The sequence below is a fragment of the Electrona antarctica genome, assembly GCF_951216825.1.
Source record: "Electrona antarctica genome assembly, chromosome: 7".
In the NCBI taxonomy this organism is placed as follows: Eukaryota; Metazoa; Chordata; class Actinopteri; order Myctophiformes; family Myctophidae; genus Electrona; species Electrona antarctica.
Window position 1 is genome coordinate 32613357 of NC_136812.1, and position 9926 is coordinate 32623282.

Genomic DNA, 9926 nt, shown 5'->3' on the forward strand with positions numbered 1-9926 from the left:
TTAGTGTTGATTTTGTCCAACGAGCACCCGGCAACTGACAGTGGGACTAAGCTGCAGCGAAAGGGAACCATTAATCTTGGTCTGGTTTAAGTAGTGTATATTAATTTGTGTCATTTCCACTACGTGGAGAGAGGCCTCTCTCTCTCACCCTCTCTCTCTCTCATTTACCATATCTCCCTCTCTCCTGCTATTTCTCTCTCTTACTCCTCCTTCTCTCCCCCTCTCCATCTCTTCACCATATCTCTCTCTCCCACAAGGGCTCTCTCTCTCTCTCTCTCTCTCTCTATCTCTCTCTCTCTCTCTCTCTCTCTCTCCCCAGCTGTCTCCCTCTCTCTTTCTCTCTCCCTATCTCTCCCTCTGTCTCCCTGGTGTGTGAAAGGCTCATTGGTAGCGTCACAGAAGAGGCCTGGAGGTGGCGTCTGCGTATAGCAGCAGGGGAGAGTGGTAGGAAATGAGATTCCAAACACTACATTATGGAAAATGAACTCCTGGGGGGGTTGGTATGGTAACCACACTCGCATATGCCGTTGCGTGTTCAATTTAACGTGCATAACAAATTTGCGGACTTGATTAAATTCGTAACATATTAAGGAGGCTGGTACGAAGGGGGAAAAAAAGAAAGAAAAAAAGGCTGGCCAAATCTAGAGGGATTGAGATTGCAGACCACTTGATTGGAGCAATTGGCAGCACTGTGATTTCTGAGCAGTCAATTCTTGGGTTTGAGCATGGAGTCTACTAGTTTGGTGAATGCTTGTGGCCTGTGCTCATTTACAAGTCCACTTGTCTCCATCTTGCCCGTTTTTTCCTTTTCACTATAATCGGGATGAGAGGGCATGGTAATGGCGGAACAACTTATCCTGTAAAGTGAAAAATAGATCACGTTCCTTGTAAATGTGATGTCACTGTTAATTACCAAATCGCAGCGCAGTAAGATTCCTATAATTAAGCTCCTTAATATGATTAACATGTATCAATTAGGCGACTGACAATTTGCATAATTTATAACGTAACCACGTTGTTCTATACCCTAAATGATATCAACACACCACTTGCTGTACTGTCACTCAAACTCTGATTGTGACGACGGTTGGACAACAAATGCCATTAAAAGGAGCTAGTAGCACCCTTGGGTGCATGGTTAAGCACTTAAGCCTGATTTATATACACGATGGCCATACAATCGCAGATCGGCTTGCAGATCGTCTATTTTACTATGATGACATGGCCAAAATAGGAATGCCTTGCTGAAAGTGGTTACTCAACGGCAGCATACACATTGCCCCATTTGTTCCATTTTTCCCATAATGCTGTGATCCTCCGGGCAAAATTAGATCTTAGCTCTTGCTCTCAGTGGATGATTAACCAGAGAGATTGGGGAAACAGCTGTGGCAGCTAGATTGGCACCCCAACCCCCCTCCCCCATCCCTCTGAACGCTGCTGTATCAGCAGTGGAGGAAGGATGAAAGAGAGACAAAAGGCGCACATATTTGAATCCTCTCCGGCCAGAGATTTAAAAAGACTAGAAAGGACGTGCAGCTGTGTGACTGACAATACTGTACATCTACAGGACATCTGCTGTACTGAACATCTCCTTGGGATCGACGATATTGTGAAAATAAACATTTACAACCTGCTAGTTTACATTTACGTTGGTTCTCCACAAGCCCTGCATTCCTCCTACTGAATAACAGAATTATTCCTTAGGAGAGGTTCCCTAAATCAGTGGTCTTGATAATAAGCCATGTGGTACTGTAGATAGAACTAGCAGTAGCCTACTGTACCTGTATCACTGAGGCTTTGCGTTGCAAAACCGAAGATGCAACCCTTGGCTAAAAAAAACCCTCTTGAACCCTGTATACTTTGTTGATTGGGGTCCCCAGGGGTCTACACTTGGCCCATTCCTTTTTTTCTCCCCTAGACTAAAGTATCTCAAACTATGGGCCGGGACCGCAAGTGGGGTCATGTGAAGTTTACGGTAGGTACAGTTGTCGCACATTGACAACTGAAAAAATAAGTGTGGGGCCAACAAAAGATTTCCCCCATGAAATGGAATAAAGACGTTTGAGAACCCCTGGTCTAGACTAGACAATAGTCAGGGAATATTATCAGAATAATGTCAAATCTGGGAATACATTTATTACCAAGAATTTTCTTCACCAATGTGTTTGTAAAGGTGTCTACTAACATATCCCACGTTGGTTTCTATTCAACCACCCTAGGGGAATTTTTGACAACTGCTGAAAGTTGGGGTACCATCAACCAGGTACCATCAAGAAACCAATGTGGGATATGTTAGTAAACACCCCTACAAACACATTGGTTAAGAAAATTATATCTAAAGCTCACAGTCACAATGTGTCTTTCTTTTATAGAATGTTTGATTTCTTTTGCAGAATGTTCTCCTACTATGACATGACGTACCCAGAATGGGGACGTTAAGGTTAATGTGGTTAGAAAGACAAATCACCCACTCCTCTGCACTTGGATATAAATCCTACCAGTTTCTTTCTGGTGATTATGACGGCTGACGTCATCTGTTTACACAATGACATGCCGGGCAGAGGCGAGTTCATACCTCTACAATACAAATAGGCAGATGCCAAACATGTGAATGGACTGACAATTCAATATAGTGTAGGCCCCCATACCCCCTCCAACCTCCCGCCCCCACCACCCATAATCAGATCTCTGGCTCATTTCATCCCGTCAAACATTACTCGCCTGCCCTCTGTAAAACACCCTATTTTCACCCTTCAAAAAATAACATTACATCACCCAGCCAGTCATTTTTATAAATGGAGGATCCCCTAGGCGTGAAACCTTACACTGTTCAAACAGAGGCCACGAGAAAGTTGGCCTTTTGTTGAGGTTGAGAGGAAGAAAATTCAACAGCAAGTCAGAGCAGCATATTTACTGAGCAGCTCACTCAAGGAGTGGTTCTGTTTGGGGCTGCTAGAGATTTATGATGTTGGCCAAGTGTTTACAGAGGTCAAGGCAGATCATTTTCCAAATCAGTTTGTCAAGCATTTGCTTATCTAAAGCGGCCTTTTCATCAATCAAAACAAAAAAATTGACAGTGAAAAAGAAAGTAGTCATACTTATGTATGTATTCCAGTATAAAAAAACAGAAACATGTATCAATTTACAACTTTAACAGAAGCTCTTATCCAGAGTGACTTAATAATTTCAACATTGGAGTAAAGTGTCATGAAAGCTAGTCGTCAACAAATGGCAGGGTAAATGGTCACGTAAACAGAGTGCAAACAAAACGATTTAGTATCACGTAAGAAAGTAACAAGAACAACATTTAGAATACATATACCACCTGGCCTGTTTACACCTATTCTTTATTCACAGATTAAATTAGCTATATCTATATATAACTTATTTTATTTGTATTTGTTTTATTTTGCAATACTAGTTAGATAGATAGATAGATAGATAGATAGATAGATAGATAGATAGATAGATAGATAGATAGATAGATAGATATGCACTGTACTGTACTGTAATGTACATACATACTGTAGTTAGAGCACACTGACAGATAGTTGAGGCTCAGATTGAGTTGTGTCATATTTATATGATATGTGCCTAAATATACCAGGCCATAAAGTTATAGAATTCAGTTGAAAGGTTAGAGTTTCATGGACCAATAGCAGAGGAGTCAAATTGTTTGAATGTATTTTTGGAAAGTCCCTGTCAGAGCCTCTCATAGCACAGCGGTACTGCATGCACTAATGACGGCAAACTTCAACTTTCCTTGTCAAGGAGCTATTTTTACCTTTGCTCTGCATTTCAGATGCATAGCAAACCTAAAAACACATACAGTAAAGAGCATCGCAGTCCTGCCCCCTTTCATGACAAAGACAGGCCCAGGAAATAATTCCCCATTCATTTTCCCCATAGACATTTAAAAAATAATTTATTAAAAGATCTGTAAGCCTCAAACAAAGCCAACTCGGATCGTGACAAATCACGACAACAAACAATATTTTGGGCCGAAAAATAATTAGAAAGAAGAAAAAAAGGGCAGGGTACAAGTACAACACTTTTTTGTTGTTTTTCTTCTTTGTAATTATTTGTTCGGCCCAAAATATAGTGTTTGTTGTCATGATTTGTCACGATCCGAGTTGGCTTTGTTCGAGGCTTACAGATCTGTCGTCGTCATGAAAGAGGGCGGGACTGCGACGCTCATTATGGTCAAGACTGTCTGCGTAGTACTGAATGGACAGTGTTGATCGGAATGCCATTGTCTCAGTAAAATAACATGCACTTTCCTTAGACATTACCTTGTAGCTTTCACTAGTGTTAAAGACATCATATTCACACAGACACACACACACACACACACACAGACACAGACACAGACACAGACACAGACACAGACACACACACACACACACACACACACACACACACACACACACACACACACACACACACACACACACACACACTCATTCACAGGCTCTGAAAAATAGCATTCCTCCTTGAGTAAAAAAGACAACCAAAATATGCTTGGAATGAAACTGGGCAAAGAGAGAAACAAAAAAAGAAACCAGTGTCTGTGTTGAAAAAAAGAAAAAAGAAAGAAGACGCCTTAGTTTAAATAAAGTGTTCCTTCCTCCTCCTTTCCTCTCGGGTGTAAGCGCACCATTGTGCTTGTTTATACTTCACAATATTTCTGCTGGCCATCCCTCACTGCGTCCCAGTAAAAATACACAGAGTGGGTCAGAAGTTCAGGTCCTAGATCAACGCTGGCATTCTGTCCTGCAGGTGCTGTCAGCTGCAATGGGGACAGGCAGCCACTGACAGAAAATATAGTCAAATCGTCAGTGTTCATTTAACTCAGCGAGTACACCAATGTACTGCATATGTAAATGCTTATATTTGTATACTCTCTGAGTTACAAATCGATAAATGAACAGTGAACACTGAAGGTTTTACTGTGTGCAGTCTATGGACACAGCAGCACGGCAAAATAGTAGCTCTATTACTCGCAAAATCATAACTGTGGTGTGGACTCTCTGTACAAAGAGAAGCACAAAATGTTTCTCACACACCAAAAATGAAAAATAAAAAATATATATAGAGGCACGAATAAGCTAGCAGTGCAGTGCATACAGTGTTTTGGCTGTGGCAGTGCTAACTTTGCCATTTTAAAAAGACGTAACAGGACGAGTTTGACAGTTTGTACAAAGGGAGGCAGACGGGAGAGCGGGGGGCTTGTTAGCACCAAACTAGATTCAAAGTGGTATCTCCTGTGACTTCAGACTGTAAAGAATGGTACTGGGGTTATTATAGTTGACTAGAAGAAATGCAAACACTACAAGAGAGTGTTTTCATTAGACAATTACCAAAGCGAAACTGAAACAAAAGAAACGAAAAAGACTAAAACTAGCAATACGTAACCACTAGAGGGAGCAACATTATGATTTTCTATCAAAATAGACAATTTATCGAGACACATCGATGCGGGTGACTTTAACCACAACATAGCAAAAAATATACATTTGAAATCTGATATTCTATCTAGTCTAGAGAAAACAATGACATATTGTTGGTGTCGGGCTTGGGCAGAAAATATATTATTTCATAAATTAATGCTGCGTTATTTTATAGTTTGTCGTATGACAAAAGTGGCAAAAATAGACGATCTACAAGCGCACACAACATCATGAACTTTTCAGCTATTTTCAGCTATTTTCTTTTTTTTTTGGAAAAAATCACATAATGCCCAAAAATGGGATGCCAGGTTATAACAAAGTGTAAAAAGTCTGTCTGTGGGTTTAATAAAAAATAAATACCAATGAAAAATAAATATCTCGTGAATATTTTTTCCCAATTCCTTGGTAATTGGTCATACAAGGTTTTCTTGCAACAGTGACAATATAATCTGCTGGTTAAATTACTCCTGGTATAACTAATAATAAAAGATATTCTGAATTCTACAGAAAGTGTTTACATTAAATCAACTACTGAACCAGCCGTAACCTCAACCTTTACATTGCTTCACTAATAGACTGAACCAAAGTTGAAGAGGTATTTAAAACATATACTATTTAGGTGGTGGTGACCACGATGATAATTTTTACACTTTGGCAGCAAGCCTGGAATGCCAAATTACATACTAAACAGGAGGCTTATTCCAGACGAAAGCAATGAAAAACAAGTATTGACTTCTTTTGACTCTCTAGCTTAGCGTCAATTGTAATGCAGATTTCACAGGTGATTTGATGCAAAAACACTCAACATACTTTCTACATTTTAAAAGTATTAACAGCAGGATATGGGTTCCAGCTATATAAAATCTGCAACAAGGTTCATCGCCTGTGACTAAAGCAAAGCATACACAGCAAAATCCTAAGTGTAAATGTATCCATTTGTAACCCCAGAGAGCATACAAATGTAACCAAATGGACCCTATTTGGGTACATTTGTACCCCTCTCAGGGTTAAATTAACACTCAGGATTTTGCAGTGTAAAATTCACTGCTGTCAATGATGAATTGCATGCAGCACATAAAGCATACGAATACAGGACAAGCACCAAATCTTTTCTCTTAAGCTCTGAAACCTGCACCGTGTATTTATGGGTTGCCAACTGAAAGAGAAAAGCAAAGGGTGCGCAGCCAGGAAGGGGTCCAAGTTACTTTGTACTCTCTGCTGAGCCGAACTTTGGATGAACTCCGAGGAACGCCAGGGAGTAAAACACTATGCATAACTGTGTCACTCCCCCTCCGAAAACCTACCAAGACAACAAGAAAAGAAGAGAGGGCCAGCAGGCTTCAAAAGGCCCCCCTGCCCTCCTGAGGCAGTGGGCCGATTCAGGGGGAAGCTACATGGGGTTTCGGGGGCACAGAGGCAGGGAATTGAACTTCAATGAAAACATCAATGTAAAAAAACACCACGCAAGAGAGAGATCACATGCAAGAAAGGCAGGAAAATGACAAACGGCTCAAGTAGTAACCTCCAGTGCGAGAGAAGTACAATCTAGTGCAACTTTGGAGAGGGTGAAAATGATATCTCATTTATCCTGTAACCATTCCGTTTTATTTCACACGCTGATAACTGTGAAACACAGAGAGCGGGCTGCTTTCCCACGTTAAACCAGCCAGCTATAGCAACTCAATATCTCACACCCATAAGTTTCAAGGAGTCCTATTCCCTATAGTCAGTCTAAAAGACAGGGAAAAATAAAAAAGATGAGATGCACGCTATCAATCTGAAGAGCGCTGAATTCTATCTGTGCCAATTTCAAAAATGTCACAGGGGGAAAACGATTTGGAAACATGACTTACGCCTCCTATGTTATGTCATTTCTCTTCAAGCAATTATTTGTGTGACACGCTCTCTACTTTAATGGAGGGACACAATATTCAATAGAATGAGACATATTCACCAGATGTGACAGTTAACGTTGGAGACATCACAATAATTCTCTCTATTATGATAACATCAAAACGTCTAATTCATCTAGTGACATGATAAATTGTATGGGTGGTTATTTTTCCCCTTGTAAAGATTGTTAAAATAGAGGTATTATGTTTATGTATAAGCCAAAGAGTATTATGATTGAATATCGTGATTCCTGCATCAGGTTCTTGAACATTTCTCTGAAATAGCAACATACAAGTATTCTCACTCACTGTATGCTTCTCTGAGACAAAATATTTTGTGCACAAATTTTATCCAACAAAAGTTATTGTTTGGGCACATTTTACAGGAGTGAGTTGCAGTTTTGGAGCAGAAAATGTGGACCAGTGCAGTGCCATAATGATAATTTACATTTACATCTCACGGTTGCCATTGCCCAAACTAGAGTGAAAGTGGGTGAATGAATGAGTAGCAATAAATGTTGCTGAAAATGTGAACGTACCTGTCTTTTCTTTGATTTCACACAAGACATTAAAAAGAGCAGGCTTCATTCTGTGACAATTCAGAGCGTGTTTCCTGTAACACAAAAGTTGGTGTAAGCAACCTGAAATGCCGGCAAGAGAATTATATAGCCTATTTTACTTCTAAACCATCAATATAAGAGTAAATGGTTTTGTATTTGGTTTTTTTATGAAAACCCAGTGTGTAATGGGATTGTAAGATGCAATACTAAAATATATAGTACTTAGCCTACTAGGCTATAGCTTAATATGACCCAACTATCTTCTTATAATAGTAGCCTATCTTTAAGAAAACCTACATAGGTGCAAGTGGGCTTGAAGAAGAAATCAATCAACACATATCAACTGTTCTAAATCATTGCCCTTTAATTAATGTATTTTATTTACTTATCCCTAATTGCTATAGTAAAGTGTAATACAACAAGGACACAGAAAGCCATAAGTATGTTAACCATAATGCAAAACTGTTGATCGTAGATGGTTGGCTACTGTAAAATACACACAGAAATAGAGTTAAATCATGTTGACACATAACTGTCACAGACCAATTAAATCAGTCTAACTTAATTTGACTTAAACCAAAATTAAAATGTATTAACATTAAATTCAATCTGTAAAAAAAAAAATAGAAAGTGATCAAATGTGTATTTGTGCACCACGTTGTAAACATTTGCTTCGTGCATGTCAAGACTGTTGAGTCAGTGGTTCACTGGGATGTTTAATACTACAATTGCATTTCGTATTAATTAGAATAGCCTATTATTATTGTATTGATTTATTCTGCGGATCCGTGTTGGACTTGGTAGGCTCAGGCTGTATGAACCTGCGAAGTGTTTCATAAATAGCCTAGTGTCAACATTTTATGAAAGACACTTGCAAGAAGGGGAAAACAGATTTACATACTTTAGGTGTCGACTTTTTGTCTCGTTTGATCTTTAAGAACCAGCTTGCCATTTCATGATTTAAGTTTAAGTGCTGCAGTGCATGCCGTCGTTTTTCCTGTTTTGTTACAGACTATTTTGAAGCGCGCGGCGTAAGTGAATTCTGTGTCAGCTTTCTAAATTTCAAATTGTCACTGCTTTTAATTCTTATTCTTTAAATTGCCACATTGCTTTACAGTGGACGAGGATACAGAATCTGAGCACATCCATACCTGGCTTGGGCTTCATCCAGACTTTGATCAGTGATGGTCATAATTTGCTGTAAAATGTCTCCAATGTCCTGCTTTCTTCCATCGCCGTCCGTTCCTCCGTTGCCTTCCTGCATATGTTGCGGCAGGCCGGGGTGCCCTGCCATGCCTACTACCGAGTGAGAATGCATCAACCGCGGCTGGTCGTCCATCTCTTCCCAGCTCACTCTGTGCCTCGCCTCGGCGTCCGTCTCACTGAAATCCCAGAGAGAGAAAAAATAAATTCCGACAGAGCGTTATTGCGCACAACGGAGCGCTCGCAGCGCGGATGAGTCGCCAAGCAAGCAGCCCCGTATCGGAGGAGGTGAAGAGAATCTTCTCTTCTTGCTCAGTCTCGTTTCTCTCCCAGCTGGTCGAAGAAGCTCAGTGTGAAATCTGATCTGAACTGCCTTGCCTTGTGAGTAGAGGAGTAGGCTGTGCGCAGAAAAGATAGGCTGACTTCAACTACAAAATATGAATTCGGCACGTTTTATATAATACGACAGAGTGATCCAAATCCTCAACCCTTTCTAGTCAAATAGACTATGTTCCGTGATAAAAAGTGGCTTTCAGAGACAGTAACTAGGTTCATTTGACTTACTCCATCCTCTTCTTGCTTTTGTCATGTACAGTACAGGCTGGCAAACAGCACATAGCGCTGGAGTATGAGAGACAGACTCCGCCTACGCGACATGATTGGGAATATAGACCATTTAGCCCCACCTTGAGGTGCCTCTCATGAAACGTCGATCATTGGAGGGCTACTAAAGGTGGGTTGCAGAAGGGGAGAGCTCTTGGAGATTGCCATGCAAAAGACAAGAGAGATCAGAGAGTAGTGGATAGGCCTACAATAAAATC

The 9926-nt window shown here is 40.3% G+C and overlaps 1 protein-coding gene across 3 annotated transcripts in view; it reads right to left on the reverse strand.

Annotated features, from left to right (window-relative positions):
* pbx1b (pre-B-cell leukemia homeobox 1b) overlaps positions 1-9602 on the reverse strand; it is a 61161-nt gene extending 51559 nt beyond the window's left edge. For all 3 annotated transcript variants that reach the window (XM_079506485.1, XM_079506486.1, XM_079506484.1), the window contains exons 1-2: positions 9054-9602; positions 7882-7955 (exon numbers count right to left, since the gene is read on the reverse strand). In XM_079506485.1, the coding sequence (XP_079362611.1) occupies positions 7882-7955; positions 9054-9241 (262 nt within the window). In that variant the 5' untranslated portion in view covers positions 9242-9602. The remainder of the gene's footprint in view (positions 1-7881; positions 7956-9053) is intronic.
* Between the last annotated feature and the right edge of the window lie 324 nt (positions 9603-9926).